Source organism: Colletotrichum siamense (assembly GCF_013390195.1).
Source record: "Colletotrichum siamense strain Cg363 chromosome Unknown KSG_Cg363_contig04, whole genome shotgun sequence".
NCBI classification, from domain to species: domain Eukaryota; kingdom Fungi; phylum Ascomycota; class Sordariomycetes; order Glomerellales; family Glomerellaceae; genus Colletotrichum; species Colletotrichum siamense.
Genome location: NW_023501017.1, coordinates 2,411,745 through 2,428,409, shown reverse-complemented (window position 1 = coordinate 2,428,409; position 16,665 = coordinate 2,411,745). Strand labels below are relative to the sequence as shown.

At 55.9% G+C, this 16,665-nt stretch overlaps 4 protein-coding genes across 4 annotated transcripts; 3 read left to right on the top strand and 1 right to left on the bottom strand.

Moving 5' to 3' along the window:
- Nucleotides 1–1,095: 1,095 nt before the first annotated feature.
- CGCS363_v006594 (PI-PLC X domain-containing protein 1) lies at nt 1,096–2,220 on the top strand (the record flags this gene model as incomplete). Its single annotated transcript, XM_036638443.1, has 1 exon — nt 1,096–2,220. The coding sequence occupies one exon, from the start codon at nt 1,096–1,098 to the stop codon at nt 2,218–2,220; it is 1,125 nt and encodes a 374-aa protein (XP_036495307.1).
- Nucleotides 2,221–2,932: 712 nt separating this feature from the next.
- Nucleotides 2,933–3,496, top strand: ECM15 (UPF0045 protein ECM15; the record flags this gene model as incomplete). The annotated part of the gene is made up of 3 exons (XM_036638442.1): nt 2,933–3,113; nt 3,266–3,368; nt 3,427–3,496. The coding sequence occupies 3 exons, from the start codon at nt 2,933–2,935 to the stop codon at nt 3,494–3,496; spliced, it is 354 nt and encodes a 117-aa protein (XP_036495300.1).
- A 280-nt stretch (nt 3,497–3,776) lies between these two features.
- CGCS363_v006592 (UPF0674 endoplasmic reticulum membrane protein) lies at nt 3,777–5,277 on the bottom strand (the record flags this gene model as incomplete). The annotated part of the gene is made up of 3 exons (XM_036638441.1): nt 3,777–4,149; nt 4,204–5,071; nt 5,205–5,277. 3 exons carry the CDS (start codon nt 5,275–5,277, stop codon nt 3,777–3,779), a joined length of 1,314 nt encoding a protein of 437 aa, XP_036495294.1.
- Nucleotides 5,278–5,682: 405 nt separating this feature from the next.
- Nucleotides 5,683–7,367, top strand: Haspin (Serine/threonine-protein kinase haspin; the record flags this gene model as incomplete). Its single annotated transcript, XM_036638440.1, has 2 exons — nt 5,683–6,660; nt 6,708–7,367. 2 exons carry the CDS (start codon nt 5,683–5,685, stop codon nt 7,365–7,367), a joined length of 1,638 nt encoding a protein of 545 aa, XP_036495304.1.
- Between the last annotated feature and the right edge of the window lie 9,298 nt (nt 7,368–16,665).

The following is a 16,665-nucleotide window of genomic DNA, read 5'->3' as shown; positions in this document are numbered from 1 at the left end:
CGGCTGTGCAGGTCTGAGTGGTGAGAATATGCCACTTCCGTCGACCGTGTGCTGTAGCTGTTTCTATCTCTGTGTCGTCCGTCGTTGAAAGGGCGGAAAGGGGCCAATGAAGACTAGACAAGCGAGAGACAGGCAGGCTATCAGAAACGAGAGACACAAGAAGCTTGATGCGACAGGCATAGCAGAAGCATAGAAAAAATAAAGTGGTTGAAGAGCCGTGTTCGCGGGAATACGTACTGCACAACTGCCAAGTTGCGACTGCGCCATGCCGCCATGCAGCCCGCCCACACGCCCGGAGCCCCACCGGGACGGGGGACGGACTGGGGGCCGCGCAACCAACAGGGTCCAAGGGCTCTGGGCTGTCCCAGTCGCTGCACTTCTGCACATCTTGTGCAGCTTTTCGTACCCAACGACGGCGAGAGGGAGCCGCAGCACACTCTCAGTCTGATATTCGCCTGGGGGGGCATTGGACCGAGACCAGCGTTGCTACCACTGTACACCATCGAACCCAGCCTCAGAAAAAAATGCTCCATCGGCGAATACGTAAGGCGGGTAGCCACCTTCTAGAGTACCTCACCTTACATGGGGGGCACACCACACCCATCTCACACGTCCAGCCTTGGCCTGGCCTTGCGAGGATGCTCCTTCGGTCCCATGCCTATTAAGACTGGGGATCCGGCACCGCTTTCACTTTTGCTTTCCCGATAGTCGAGGTCATCGCAGTCTCGTCTTGCTTCTTTTGCTCTTTAACCTTTGGCCAGCAGCTACCTGATACCCTGTCCCGCTACCTTCCATACCTTACCTTCCATACCTTACCTTCCATACCTTACCTTCCATACCTTACCTGACCTTACCTCACCTGGTCGTATCCCGCCCATCCCGTTGCCCTGCTTACAACCTCTCATCAACCTCCTCCGCCGCCTCGTCTCTTGTTTCTGCTCCACGCCAACCACCTCATTGTTGCGCCTGCTGCCGATCAACCTCTCGAGACAACATATAAGGACTAAAGGAAGGATCTCTTTTGGTCAACAAGGTGGTTCAAGGCCTCTCAACATTCACACATACGCATCAACACCAAAAGCAAACATCATCAACATGGTTTCCCTCCGAAGAGCGTTCGCGGCCCTACTCGCGACGACATCTCTCGTCAACGCCCTGCCCTCAACAGTCTCCGACTCAACCACCAACTCCGCAGAATCAAACTCAACAACAGCCTGCAACAACTCCCCCTCACTGTGCAGTCGCAAGTACAACAACATCACCCACATGGGCGCTCACGACAGCGCCTTCCTCCGCGACTCATCCACGTCGAACTCCATTGCAGGAAACCAGTACTACAATGCCACAGTCGCCCTCAACTCCGGCCTTCGTCTGCTGCAAGCCCAGGTCCACACCGTGAACAGCACCTCCGGCACGACCCTTGAGCTCTGCCACACCACCTGCTCCCTCCTCGACGCCGGTACCCTCGAGAAGTGGCTGTCCTCCATCAAGACCTGGATGGACGCCCACGAGAACGAAGTCGTCACCATCCTCCTCGTCAACTCGGACAACCAGGCCGCCTCCGTCTTTGGCAAGGTCTTTGAGTCCTCTGGCATCTCAACATACGGCTACACGCCCTCCTCCTCCTCCGCCACCTCCAGCTGGCCCACCCTGCAGGAGATGATCTCGAACAACACCCGCCTCGTTACCTTCGTCGCCTCCATCACCGCGGACTCAACCTACCCCTACCTCCTCCCCGAGTTCGCCTACGTTTTTGAGACGCACTACGAGGTCACCTCCGCCTCGGGCTTCAACTGCACAATCGACCGCCCATCAACCTACACCACCGCCTCCGCCGCTGTCTCCGCGAACTTGATGCCCCTCATGAACCACTTCCAGTACCAGATCCTCACCGGCGACATCCTCATCCCGGACGTCAGCGACATCGACACCACAAACTCCGCCAGCACCTCCACCCAGGGCAACCTCGGCCTTCACGCGCAGACCTGCACTTCTCAATGGGGCAAGAAGCCGACCTTCGTCCTGGTCGACTTCTTCAACAAGGGTCCCGCCATCGACGCCGCCGACGACCTCAACGGCCTGTCGTCCAGCGACATCTCCGGTCGCAGCAGTAGCAACAGCGCCACCGCGAGCAGCGCTGGCCTTGCAGGCCGCGCGCCCGGCGGCATGGAGACGGGAGCGCTCGTCGCATTCCTGGCTGCCGCCGTGTTCCTGTTCTAAGAGGAGCGAGAGCGATTGCGAGGGTCAATGCGCCAGCATGCGACTCACTTTTTTCAATTACACTGCGTCGGGACCGGAAAATCATGGGCCTTCATAAATTTCCTCACTCGGTCTTTTTTTACTCTCCTTTTGTCATTCGAAGCATAGCGATGGCGTTACATGGGCCGGAACACCGGCGGGAAAGGGGGTTCTGTTTTTTCTTCACGACATCTTGTTCAACGGCCTACTGCACAGCAAAGCGTGAAACGTTCCGCTGGCGAGGAGGATACATACCTATGCCCACAGTCAGGGCCACGACACATACCAATCACAGCAAAGGATTAGGATAGTTTTCAGAAGCACTCAGCATAGTACAATCATGTACTGGATGGGTCAACTTCAAAAAAGGATCAAAACATTGAACAATAGTCAAAGATTGAATATGGTGACTGGTGAATTTGTTAATATGTGGTGATGAGAATGGAAGCCATGAGCTCATGTTGACCCCTCGTTGGACGGTTGAGCCCCGCAGTCCATTGCATCATTGGATAATGCCGCAGTAAGTTTCCTCTGCCCTCACATATCACGGCGCCTTTTCCACGATTAACCTGAAAGCACTCGACAGCTATTCGCATTGTAAAACCAGGAATCTCCTCTCAGCTGCGCTCAGCATATCCTTCGACATACTCACAGACACAAAGTGCCACGGACGCAAAAAGCACCACCGGCCAACATGTCAACGCCGACGACGGACTACTCCAACATCCCCACCCCGGCCGCCGCCTACGCCGACTTCTGCCTCATCCCCGTCGGCACCGGCAGCGTCTCCGTCGCGAACGAGGTCGCCCAGGTCCAGCGCCTGCTCAAGGCCAGCGGGCTCAAGTACACCATGCACTCGGCCGGCACGACCGTTGGTGAGTACCTTAGTCCAAGGCCTCGGTTGACCACGTCTGAAGCTTCCCTCCTGCGGCTATGTCGTGGCACCAGAGCGATGGGAAGGCGGGAATGACCTGAGAAAAACGGGATGTGAATGATGGAGCATGTGCAGAGCTGACAATCATCGCAGAGGGCAGCTGGGACGACGTCTTTCGCGTCATCGGCCAGGCGCACTCCCTCGTCCATCAGCAGGGCGTCGTGAGGATTCAGTCTTCGATGCGCGTCGGTTCAAGGTAAATACGTCCCTCCTCATCCAACCCTCAAATGAAGCAAGACCTGACGACGAATTAGAACGGACAAGAAGCAGTCTGCCGAGGACAAGGTGAAGCGCGTGGAGGGTATCCTGGCTGAAGACAAATAGACCAATCTTTCGAATGAAGTTGATTCAAATGCATGTAAAATGATGCTTATTAAGTTATGATTGACAGATATGCTAGTTGCCTCCCCGTCGCTTTTCTTCATGGTAGTACAGTATACACCTTCATCCGCGTCCAGCCTAGATCGTGATATAGACACCGCCAACCCCCCTTTATCCCCCGTAACCCAGATACATCAGATCATGGTCTTCTTGTTCAGAACGTTACACAAAAAAGCCAGAAACTTTTTTTCGACAGCTTCCAATACAAAGGACAAAAGGTCGCTCAACCACGCATGGTCTGCTTCTTTTGGGCCTTCTTCTGCTCGCGCTCACGCTCCTTCTCGAGGTACTTCTTCTGAGCCTTGGCGTCCAGACCGCTGAGCTCGGCATCGCGCTTGGCCTTCTTCTGCTTCTCGCGCTCAAGGGCACGCTCCTCGGCCTTCTCAGCCTCGGCAGCCTTCTTGATCTGGGCAATGTTCTCGTCGCGGATGCTGCGGACCTTGCGGAGGACCTCGGGACGGAAGTGGGCACCGGACACGAGGGCGTCGGGGATGCGGACAAAGTACTCGAAGAGGGGCACCAGAGAGTCGTAGTTGTTGTTGGAGGGGAGGCGGTAGCGCAAGAAGACGCGCTTGCGGGGGACGGTCTCCTCCAGGCTGCAGGATGTTAGCATCTAAACGCGGGAAATTGCGGCGCAGCAATGGACTCACGTGGTGGGCTTCTGAATGGGCTGGTCAGACACAATGAGGTAGTCAAACGCGTCGCCGGCGGCCTCCACGGCCTTGACGAGCTCAGGGGTCAGGAGCTGCTCGGTGATCTCGGCGCTCTCGCTCATGACGGTAACCCAGTTGGGAAGCTTGTTGTGGTCCTTGGTGAAGGTGATGGAAACATCGTAGCGATCATCGCGAACCTGCTTCATGCGGTCCTTGGAGACAATGGCCCAGACGAAGTTGTCGTAGGTGCTCTTGTTGTCCTTGCTGCGCAGTTCGTGGGTGCCGGGGACAGAGGGAACGGTGAGAGCCTCCTTGCCGTCAAAGGGGTAGATGACAGCCTCGAGGGAATCGTGGGGAGCCTCAACAGAGTCCATGAAGAAGCTGGAAACAGTCTCGACGATGCTCAGGGCCGGGTTGAAGCGCTTGGTAAGGCTCAACTTGACATCCATAAAGGCAACATTTTGGCGTCCAGTGCCGTAGCTGGCGAACTCAAACAGGGACTTCTCCCGCAGAACGCCATCGGTGCTCTTGGGGTCGCTGTCGACAGTCGGGTTCGGGTCGAAGCCGACAGACGCGAATTCGGTCTTCAGAACCGGCGCGTGAGCAGTAGCCCAAGCCTTGGCTTTGCTCCGGTTCAGACGCGAGCCGATGATGTGCAGAAGGAAGATGACGGCGCTGACGGCGAGGATGGCGCCCTCGAGCTTGAACTCGTCAAGCGAGTGGCGCTCGTGGATGTTGTACCATTTCGTGTAGGGGCGGGCCGTGGCAGCGGGAGCACCACCAGCGAGGCTCGCGCCGCCGGGGGCAGCAGTGAAGGAGCTGGGCGTGGGCGACGGGTCAGGAGCGCCGGCGAAGTCTGCGAAATCTGTGCGTGGTTGGAGATTGCGTCAGTTTCAATTGAGGAGGAGGTGGAAATGTGGGTGCGGAGGGGAAAGACGTGGGTGAAGCTTTGACGCTGAGATGCAGGCATCCGGCGAAGACGAGAGAAAAGGACGTACCAGAGTCACCGCTGGGGATTGGAGATGCAGAGGGCTTGGAACCTCCAAAGAGGCCGTTGAGGATGTTGGCCATGGTTGCGGTCGGGGGTGGATGGCTGGCTGGCTGCGATGAGTTGTCAGAGGACGCAAGACTTGCAGACAGTGAAGCTGCGAGCTTGTGAGGAGGCAGACACAAATGCGCAACGTCGCCAACGAGATGGCGAAATTAGCTAGTCGTCAGCCAGTCAAGTGGCTTCTTCTGGAAGCTGGGGCAGATGAACTGTGCTCCACACCCGTCTGAACGCGGTCGAGCCCAGCTTGGCGGGTCCTAGTGGGTCTTCAGCGGCCGCGGAGTAACGTCCCTTCCGTTGAAGCTTCTGTTGTCTGGTCAACCGCATGGATTGTCAATAGATGCCAACGACGGCCATTGCGATGTCGAACGACGAGAGATGCATTATCCCCAAAGTCGACGCAGATTCAACAACACGCAACATCAAAAATGGCACGCACAATAGCGAGCCGTACGTACGGCAAGACGTCGACCAAGTCAAAGGCACGGCGCCTGTTCGGCGAGCTGCCGCAGAGTCCAGTTCGAAAGCCGCAGACGACGGTAGCAGTGGCGGTGGACTCGGACGACGATGACTCGATCATCAGGATCTCCGAGAAGCTTGACGCAGTCGCGCTTGGAGCTGAATACGACTCTTCGGAGGATGAGTTGTCGAGGGACTTTGGCTCCATCGTGGTGGAATCACCGCCAAAGCCAAAGAAGCCCGTCTCGCCAAGGAGACAGGTGCTATCCCCAAAGAAGCAAGTCCAAGGATCACCAGCACCAGTCAAGACCACAACACCAAAGTCCAAGTCCAAGTCCTCCAAGGCTACGAAAGCTGAAAAGCCGGCATCACCAGAGCCCCAAGAAGAGCCCAAGCCTGACTACCGCATCCTCACATGGGACGAGGTCTGCCCGCCGGGAGATACGATTGAGAAGATCGCCGAGGCCTCTTACGCCGAGGTCTACCGCGTCAGAAATGAGCGCGGCACCAGCATCATCAAGTGCATCCGTCTCGAGTCGCCCATCAAGCCGCAGACCAAGGCACAGGAGCGCTCTGGTCTTGTCGACGAGGAGCCGCATTCCGAGGATGACATGCGCGGTGAGCTGCAAATATCTGAGTGGCTTGCCGACATCCCGGGCTTCGTCGTGTACAAGGAGCGCTACATCGTGCAGGGCAAGGCGCCAAAGTGTCTGCTGGAGACGCATCAGGCCTTTCATCGAAAGATGAAGCGGAAGGACCCGGACAGGCTGCAGTTCTACCCGAGTCCGAGCCGGTATCTTGCCGACACGAAGTTCCTCGTCGTTGAGTTGGGCGATGCAGGCACGGCACTGGAGGACTTTGAGCTGGTCAACCAAAGTCAGCTGTGGGACATCTTCTTCCTCGTTGCTATTGCCTTGGCGAGGGCAGAAGAATTCAACTGTTTCGAGGTACGCTCGCACAACTCTTCCTTCCCTTCGTAGACTGACAGAACCAGCATCGCGATCTTCACGAGGGCAATCTCTGCATACGGCGGACAGACGAGCCTCAAGCCCGTGGTAACAGCAAGACAGCGCCCCATTTTGGATACTCAGGGCTCGACATCACCATTCTCGACTATGGTCTCTCCCGGGCTGAGGACCTGGACATCGACGACGAGCCTATCGCGCTAGACCTCGAGAAGGAACTAGGCATCTTCACCAGCACCCACGCACCGCAGTGTAAGGTCTACCGCCAGATGCGGTCCTTCCTGATCAAGGGAGAGCGCGGGTGTCTCCCGCCAACAGCGCACAACTCGCCATACCCCAAGGCAGCGGACGGGCAGCCCCTGTCCTGGGATGTCTACGTGCCGTACACGAACGTGCTGTGGTTGGCGTATCTGTATCAGTACATGATCAAGGGCTTCAAGGGCGAGAAGAAGGACGCGGCAGAGTTCAAGAAGGCCACCAAGGAGCTCTGGAAGTACCTAGATCCCGAGGCCAAGGCCGGCACCCCGTCCTTTGGGTGCGCCGCGGAGGTCGTCAGGTTTGCGGTCGAGGCCGGGTGGATAGGAGAAGAGCAGCTGTCGGGAGACACGGAGGAGAGAGAGGAGAGCATCATCCTGTCTCGGGAAGAGGTGGAAGACCTCAAGAGATCTCCGAGGAAGAGAGTGCGGTGAGGCATATGTTTGAATATTGGGTGCATATCATTTCGTTACAGGAGCATTGGGTCGGGAGGCTGCATCAGTTGGAGCATTGGATTTGGGTATCTAGCGAAGCGGCGGCTTAGAGAGGACATGCATAGATCGTCCGATATACCCGTAGGCGTTTGCATATACAATTGCATGTTGGTTTGTCAGTAGGGACACTCTTTCCCGGCACACCAGTGTAGCAACCATGGGCCAAGTAGGGATCAACTACAGCATTACCGAACGTATCCTTTTACACCGAGACCGAGACACACAGAAGTCGCCTGCGTAGTCACACCATCCGGGTCTCTCTCTGAGGTCATCAGGGTCCAGGATGACGACGACGCGACGAGCCAGGGTCCGAGAAAGCCAAGCCTATATTGCGTTCGATGGGGTTACGTCCCCTACCATCGACTCCGTGACATTGGGCTTTACCCCATACAAAGAAAGCGTTCTTCCGTCTTCTTCTGCCCAAATGTCACGATGATCGATGGTGGTGTCTGTGTCACAAGAGCGCGCAGTGTAACTCAACGCACCGTTCATTAGCGAGGTAACCAGCGAAGCGCGCGATTGCGATTGCGATGCCGTTGGCGCTTTTTACGTGATAGGAGTGCCAATGCACAATGTCTTGGTGGTGATTTGTCTCTGGGATACAAGAACAAAATCGCATCATATGGGGTTCGCGTGACGAGACGGACACCGCGATGCCGTTTCTCTCGCTTTTACGGATCGCCGGGGGAAAAGCCACAAAACCGATTGACAGCGACTCCCCTGCTTGTAAAGTTTTTTTAGATTAAAGAAAGAAGAAAAGATGGGCTAGATCATGATGTGGATGTCGTGCTCGGAATTGAGGTGTGGGGGGCGGCGCCAAATGCAGTGATGCGAACACGGCGGCGCGTTGCGTCTTGGACGCTTGGGTGTTTCTTTCTTTTCTGCTCTACCTAATTTTTTTCCTTTCTTGCCCAGTCCCTGCCTCGACCCCACGATTCGTCATTGCAGGGGCTGCGTAGAGTGATCGCCGCAGTTTGTGAGTCAAAACTCAACGACATTTTGGCAAGATCAGAGACACGCGGGCGGGTACATCGAAAAAACTTACGGTGAAAAATATAGGCGATAATACCGCCGTACGACCCGAGGGTCTGAATCACAACCCTCGGCGCCGAGAATCTCCGTTACACAATGCGTGTCTTTCTCTGGTGGAAATGAACCTGAGAGAAGCCAACCCGATATCGCTCGCCGGTCTTCGCAGAGCGAGACCGGAAGGGAAATGTGCTCGGGACCATTGCTGGGGATCTAGGACTGGAGTTCACCTTGCCTCAAGGGGACCAACCGCACCCGCTGCGTGGTCCAGGCCCGCAGGCGTATGCGGTATGCCACATGGGAAAGGCGCCGAGCGGACGTGGCCCAACGGCGACGACGACGACGTCGTCGTTGTGACCCCCGGGGAGCAGGCAAGAGGGTTGCCGTGCGCAGACTGCAGGCCGTAGTCAACGACGTGGGCGGGGAGGGTTGCGGGATAACGAAGGCCGAGGGATATTTGTTGGTGGCTGACGCCAACATGCAGCATCACTGGGGATAATTTCAAAAATCGGCGAAAAGAGCCATCACACCGAGCATGGGCTTTCTGCTCTGGCTCTTTGCCAAAAGTCGTTGTCAAACAAAGACCTTTGGGCAATCAGGGTCCCCACGATTCCACGATATGGATGGACCCCGGACGAGTTGAAAGAGGCATAGCGGCTTGAGGATCGTCTGCTTGCTGCTGCTGCTGGTGGTGGTTGCCCACTCCCACCTCGCAACCACCCATGCTCTCGACAGGGGGGCAAGACGCGGACGATTTTGTAGTTGCGGTTCGTCCGCGTTCCCGTGTCTGACTCCATAGATAAGAAGAACACGCAGGAGAGGCCGATGGGCGTATTTCTCGTGCGCGAACCAGAGATCGTGGCCGTCCCGCGTTCATGCCGAGGCCATCCCGAGCCATTCTTCGGCCCTAGTACCTGCAGACGGTTAAGAAGGGCGCAGCCCATGGTTTGAAGCTTCTTCAAAGACGGGATAGGTTGGTTGGGCCGGGGGCCAGAGAGAGAGGTAGTTTCCGGGTCGCCCATTTTGTCTCGTTGCATCGCAGGTGGGATATCCGACTTCCGTGAGGTGTGGCGCCGTTGGTTGGTGGTCATCTCTTGCCCTCCGCCTCGAGCGGACTCTTGCTGCTGCATATCCGCACACCTCTTCGCCGGTCCTAATTTACGTTATGGACGAATTGGCTTTCAGGGGACGGCAGCAGAGAAAGGTGGTTGTGAAACAAGTAGACGCAGTTTAGAAGCTCTCAGAGGTCCCGGATGTCGTTATCTTGCATGAGGAGTTCACGATCCAAGACGGCGTTCAAAGGGCCTGCATGTTCGTCGAGAGGTACCCACACCACAACCGCATGGGCTGGTCCCGAAAGTATCCGACCCAGCTGTCCATCTCTCGGGTCGCTTCAAAAAAAGAGGCGTGGGATGACAGTCGAAGGCAATTGGTGAGCCAGAGGCTGTATTGCGCTTGCTGTGTCTTGTTGGTGAAAATTTTCATTGTTCTGGGGCTGTAAGCGAGTAGGCAAACATGTCGTCAGTTGCTGGCCCGTACAACAACCAATAGCGAGCCTTCTGCCATGGTCCGTGAGCAGAACCAAGACCAGAATTGGTCTACTGTCTTGACCGAGGCGCTCGGTCGACTTGTACGTGGTGAGCTCTCAAGGTGACGCGCGAGGTGAATGAGGCTCGTGAAGTTGTGACCTGCTCGGCTCACCTTGATGGCGGCGCTTGCAAACCCGCCTCGCATGGATTGGGGCACCATCGGGACCGAGACACGGGATGGCCTTTTTTTTGCGAGGGGCACGGGTGTGCTGAAGACGTGGGATGCCAGCTGGGAGAGGGAGAATGGCGCGCATATCGTAAAGGCTGCCGCCGTGAGCCGAAATGGCATACCGGGACGGCAAGTCGATTGTGAGCGTGGTGTGCAGTTGTCAATCTCGCTGCCTCGGACGGCAAAATGTGGATTTTACCGCGTCCAGATTCCCTCTCGAGACTCGGATGCATCGACGTAACCCTCCCTTGCCAGGCTGGCGGGAGACGGAGGCCCAGACGGCATCCTTTCTCCTGATTGCGTCGTCAATCAACTCTGATAACTCTGATAACATAGAGTGCTGGACCCCCACGCGGAGTTGCAGGTTGTGGTTTGATTGAGCGCATATGCTCGGTCTTGCGTTGTAGAGACGGCAGACGGGGTGGGTTGAGTTCCTATCCATGCGACTTGTCAACCGCCGACTTGTCTGGCCCAGCGCGCGCCTACGCGGGGTTGCGAGCGTCAGGCAGAGACAAGACGACACGCAACCGTCCCTCGACTAAATTGCAACCCCCTCTCGCCCACGAGCAGGAGCTGCCCGTATCGAGCTAGTCGCAGGAATGCGAGAGTCTCTGTGGTGGTGTGTCGACGCAGCTGGCTTGAATCGCATGTCGCGAGATTTGCGATCATGTCTAGGAGGGGAAAGTGGCAGCGGAAGGGACCTCTCGTTGATTGCACGACAGCAGCCGGTTGCATAGAGCTTGCCAACTCAATTGGGTAGTTGATCACGTCGATAGCAGACAGCGATATGGCGACATCCAGTTGCCAGGTCGTATATGGTAGAGAAGAAGGACCCCGGGCGGTTGAAGGACGCGGCGCCAGACGACATGTCTTTGCTGGATTCGGCCGAGCCCAAGCACCGTCCACGTTGCGCCGGTGAAGCCATCAGCGCAGCCCAGCGGCCCAGACTTGCGGTTGTGAGTCGTGTAGCGTCGTATCTGGCTGTCGTCTTTGCTTGAGAGGGGGAGATGATAGATGGTGGTCCAGAAGGATGTGAGGGGACATTCAGATGCCATTGGGTACCCTGGGAAACATGGATAGAACGGCAGTTGCGATCGAGAAGACGACCCCGCATCGAAAGGGGGTGAGACAGCGATGAGCACCACCAGCTGGAGAAAGCAATTGATCAACGCAACACAATGATCCCCCCGTCCGTTACGATGGCTTCGCATCTGACGGTGTGAATAATTGAACGGTCTGCTGGTGTGACGACCGACACGGTACATGGGGGTGCGGCCTTCCAATGGGTAGGGTCTTGGCCTGGGTCCGGCGGTGCGTTGGGTCTGGGCCGGGGGATCGCCATCTAGCGGATTGCCCGGGTGGGAGCGGTGCTGCTTAGTCAATTGTGCTTTCGCTGTGCATGAGCACGTTTCTTGTTGTTGCCCGTCGTCACGAAGCCATGTACGTGATGTTGCCATGTACTCTCACGACAAACAATGTACCGGCATAGGCCGTTACAACTGATGTGGGCTGGTGGTAACCTGTACTGTTGCAGAGCCATATTCAAGACATATTAGACGGCGGATTCGACATTCTCATCAGCCAATGTAGTCTCGACGTCTCCAACCTCGATGGACACGTCCCAAACATGTTGAATAATCGGATCTCCATCTGCTAGGTAGGGGTTTCCTTCTTCACACGGGCAGACGGGAGTAGGGAAAGGCAATGGGATGAGAAAACCAAAAACTTACGACGATCAGAACAGCAGCCCAAACCCCAACGAAAGCACTACCCCATGCCCATGTGCTGGTTCCCGTGGTTCCTAGCCAAAGAATTTCTGGACCTTGGACCTTCTTGCAATACAACTTGCAGCGTCCAGCTCCGGGTTACAGCAGAGAGAAAGAAAATTTTCCGTCGGCTCCCTCGCCGGACGAGCCTGCGCCTGGGATCGCCCCGCTGTACGAACCACAGGAAGGGAACAAAGGGAAACGAAACGCGCATCAATGCTGTGGGTGTTACTGTAACTGCCCGAGAAGAAGAAGAAAAAATTGAATTGGGTAATGGGGCGTACTCAGTTACCTCTGGCCATAGACGATGCAAACACGTGTGTTGCGACGGAAGGCATCGTCCATGTCGTTACGTCTCAACGTGGATGAAGCGGCGGCTGTGGTAGGTGGTTTGGCCGTACCAAAGGAGAGGTACCTTCCCACCAGCCCAAGGTACCTCTGGTACTTGTGGCGCCTACTGGAGGTATCCGTACTGCGTAGACGAAGTCCAGACAAGGTCCGTCTTGAAGCCCTGGCAGAAACGGAACCGGGAGGGAAGGAAACAGGCGGGGCGCATTTTGGGGCTCTGGACTGCGGTGCCGTGTCATTGAGTTCCCTTCCAAACTTCTCCTTGCCTTCTTCTCATTCGTCTATTGCTCAGTCCTGCTGCCCTTTTCCACAATTCATCTGTTTTTCTGCCCGTGCCCTATTTGGCTGTGGTATGCAGTGGATTCCATTGTTTGGCGGAGCGTTGCAGTCTTTGTGCGTTGTTCCTGGGAAAAACGGAGTCTCGTCAAGGTTGTGTTGCGGGCGACGGAGTGAGGGCCGAAGAGGTCCACGAGCAGTGAGAAAAGGGGTGTGAGGGACGACGACCAGAGACAAATGGGGATCTTCCACGGGACCCCAGGTCGGTGTCGCCAAAAAAACTCAAAGAGGCCTGGACGATGAGCGCCGGACCGCCCAAGCTTGCAGCGCCGTTCGGGAAGCATGACGCCTCCAGGGGACTCAGGGCCTCTGTTGGGTACATCCATTCCCGCTGTGGGGACGATCCTCCATGTGAATGGAGGCAAGCCTTGGACGACCGGGCTTCCGGTGGCTCTCTCTCCTGAAGGTCCTCCTGAGAGTCCTGACTCCTGAGAAAAGATGGCCCCCAACCAAGGCCTGAGACTTGCTTGCGGGAAGCTGTCGGTCAGAGGTCTAGTTCCCTCCAGTTGACCGTCTTTTGTGGAGTTGTTTTGAACTCTGTGCGTTCGTCCAACCCAAGCCGCAGCAGCTCTATTGGGGGCCCCTTCGTGGGGAAACGTGCTCAAGAGAGTGGATGGGGTGATGTGAATGTGAGAAGGGCACTATGAAGTGGTGAACGAACAACCAAATAATATGGGGTCCTTCTGCGTTTGCGACTGACTTTTGCAACAGACACCGCGGCAGCAGCCAAACACGGCTGGGTTCGGGGAACACGGCGCTGTAGCATAGCAGCAGGACCCTCTCCAGCCCGGGCTTGTGGGAGTTGAGTCTCCAGAGTCTCCAGAAATTCTCTTTCTCTCTGCCGGGTCACACACAAGCTGCAGTGTCGTCGTCTCTGGGTCCTCGTTTGTACCTGCCCATTCCCACACCCAACTTACTAAGGCAAGGAGTCAGAGGACCCGCGATGGGCTGACGATAGAGTGACGGGGACTGTTTGGCGTCCCGTCTGTTGTTGCCCTTTGACGAGAACTGCAACATCCAGGGACGTGCCTAAACTGAAAAAATTGGACCTGCGTCACGGCGGGTTTTTCCCTTTCGCAATTGCATCATCCCTCTGAGTCTTTTTGAGGGCTATTATCGCAACCTGCCTCGGGCCGGCTGATATTACATAACGCGCTACTCTTGTAAGTGCCGCCCAGTACCCGTTGTTTGCGGGCGTTCAATTTGCACTCCTGAGTCATCTGTGAAGGAAAAAAAAATCAAAAACCTCGGATAGAGTCAAGGCATTTGAGAAACACGCGGGCTGTGCAAAAGATGCCAGTTTAGCGGTTTAAAAAAAAATAAAAAAATGCAAAAAGGCTCAAATGCCTCATGGAACGACGCGGTGGCGGCCAGTCCCAATGAAGCAGCTGGCAACATGCTGTACCGTCTCTGCCTTGGCTTTTTGAGTTGAGACACTACGTATGTACCATACCATGCCATATGCTATGCCATGCCGCTCAAGCGATGGAAAGTTAGAGAAGATTTGACGGTACCGATGCAAGGTACCTCTCACGTTCATGTGCGTATGTGTTGTTAATTTTTTTCCCCTGGTTCCTTATGCACACGGGACGGCTTCCATCTCTCCATAATACGGGGTACGCAGCAAGGCACCTTGCATCCAGCTGCGCGAAGCCGACTGGCCGTCGCCAGGGATTGAAAAGTCGCAGTGTTCATGCGGATGGAGTCCCCAACATATGATCACGATCGATGATGGGCGCGCGGCGCGGGCAAGGTCACAATGTCCCCTTCCGTTCCATCTCCACCGCGCATCAAGTGCTTGTTCTCTGCTGCCCACTCGTCATCTGTCGGGTGTTTTTCATCCAAGGACTTTGGACGGAAGCCGTGTCTTCAATGTTTGATGTACCGCTTGGCTCGTCGTCAGCCGGGCCGGTACATGTAGTGTCTGAGGGAGCCGACAGCGAGGCCGTAGAGGTTTCGACTTACATAAGGCGCTTGGAGTGCAATGGCCGGGATGCAGGATGGGGGATGGGGGATGGGGGATGGGACGGCTTCCACCAGCTCAGAGCTCCAGCAAGGAAACGACCCAAACTTCTAGGTTGTCGCTACTTGCACATCTTAGCTAATAAGGTGCCTTCTGTGATGCAACAAGTCAGTCGTCCATGCAGCCAAAGCTACCTACCTTACCTCTGCCCGTCGGCGTGCACTCCGGCCGCCACCCACCTACCACATTGCAGCACGGGGAGCCGTGGCCGTGGGTGAGAGAGTTAGCGAGTGATGGAGTGAGCTGATGACAGAATTGCGAAAATGATGCATCGCAATGGCAACTGAGCCCCCTCGGCTCGCGTCAGGCCTGGGGGAGACTGGTTACCTTACTGCGTACCGTAGGTACCTTAGCTTGCTTCTCACACAGTCTAGTCCTTTGCAAGGCCAGTCACCTGGCCACACCTCACCTCACACCTTGGCTTATTGTCTGCGCTCTGCTGTCCAACAGATGCCCTCAAGCCCTCCCACCCCCTCGGTGACCTTGATCTCAGGGCCTTTTCGCCATTGCCCTGTCAGACTGGAGGGACCAGAGAGAGCAAGCAAGGTACTGTACCCCGTCCTGCATGCCGCTGCATTCTGTGTCCGTACCTGACATTCTAGTTTCGATCATGTAATGATGGAGGGGTCGTGGCTAGATTCGTAATCGCAGGCTTGAATTCACCATTCACCGTTGACCGCCAGAGGACTCTGCTCCGGCCCTGACGCTGAGTACGTACCGTACAGCCTGGGAAAGGTACAGAGGTACTCTGGGTCTTGGGAGGTTGTCGCTGGAAGTACTCTTCTGATGCTACCCGTCCCCAGACTCGTTCGGCAGCATCGTGCATCACCTCTGATTTCCCTCTCGCTTCCCCATATTTTGGCACTATTAAAAGCCCTGCTTGGCCATTCTGCCCTAGCCCGAAAGCGCCTAGCAGCCCTTGGACGTGGTCCCCGCCAGTCCACTCTGCGTCTCCGCCGCAAGAGAAACCAGACCACTTCTCTCTTTCTCTCTCCAGTGAAGCAAGCTCACCCACCTAGCCGACAGGGGGTCCGGATTACCCAACGGAGCCTTTCGAAAGACAGGCTTCCCCCGTCCACGCGCAACCTCGCAACTGCGCCAGAGGGATCGAGAGCAGAGAGGTACCTGCCTGACCTAACCTGACCTGACCTGCCTGCCTCGCATCCTGCCCACTGCAGAGGGAACAAACACAATCCCCGTGATGACCTGAGCTCTGGGGGCGAATTGCGATATAAGCCTCGGACCCCGATCTTGAAATCTCGATCTGAGAGGAGACAGGAGGGAAGAAAGAAAAAAAAAAAAAAAGTCAGAGATTTCTCGCTAGTGAGCCGCATTCCTCGACACGTCAATAAGTCGGTGAAGGAAGGAGAGGAAGGAGTAAAAAAATAAAAACTTTCAAAGACCAAAAGAGGATCAAAGAATTCCCAACCAAATTAGTCTGCATACGAAAAAAGACACTCGCACATCGCGTTTAACCACACAGACGTCAAAGAAGAATACCTTTGGGCTAGACATTATTCTCCGGTCTCACGTATGCGAGAGACAAACCCGCCGCCATTCATTCCTCTCGGGGGCCCTTGCTTTTCTCCAATTCGTCCACCGCCGCTTGGGAGCAGGAACTTTTCTGCTTGGCGAGGAACTGGACGATGAAGACATTCGAGAGACAGGGCCACAACCTACCCAACGCACACGCGCGCTTTCTGAACAACTGGAACAACAGGTCAAAGGATTATTTGAAATGGAAAAGAGGGAAGGTCATCAGGGTGTCTGCAGTGTGCCCTGTTGTCTCTGGCAGCATGCTACCTTTGCGGCGGCGACTAAATTGCGCTTTTCTGCACTTGTGACTTTGCCTCTGGCAGCACAGTGCTCTCTCTCTCTCTCTCTCTCTCTGCGCAGACCAAGAAATAAAAAATAAAAATAAAAATTGACCGTCTGTCATGGGCAAAGTTGAGACGACGGACGAATCGGCGGCGCTGTG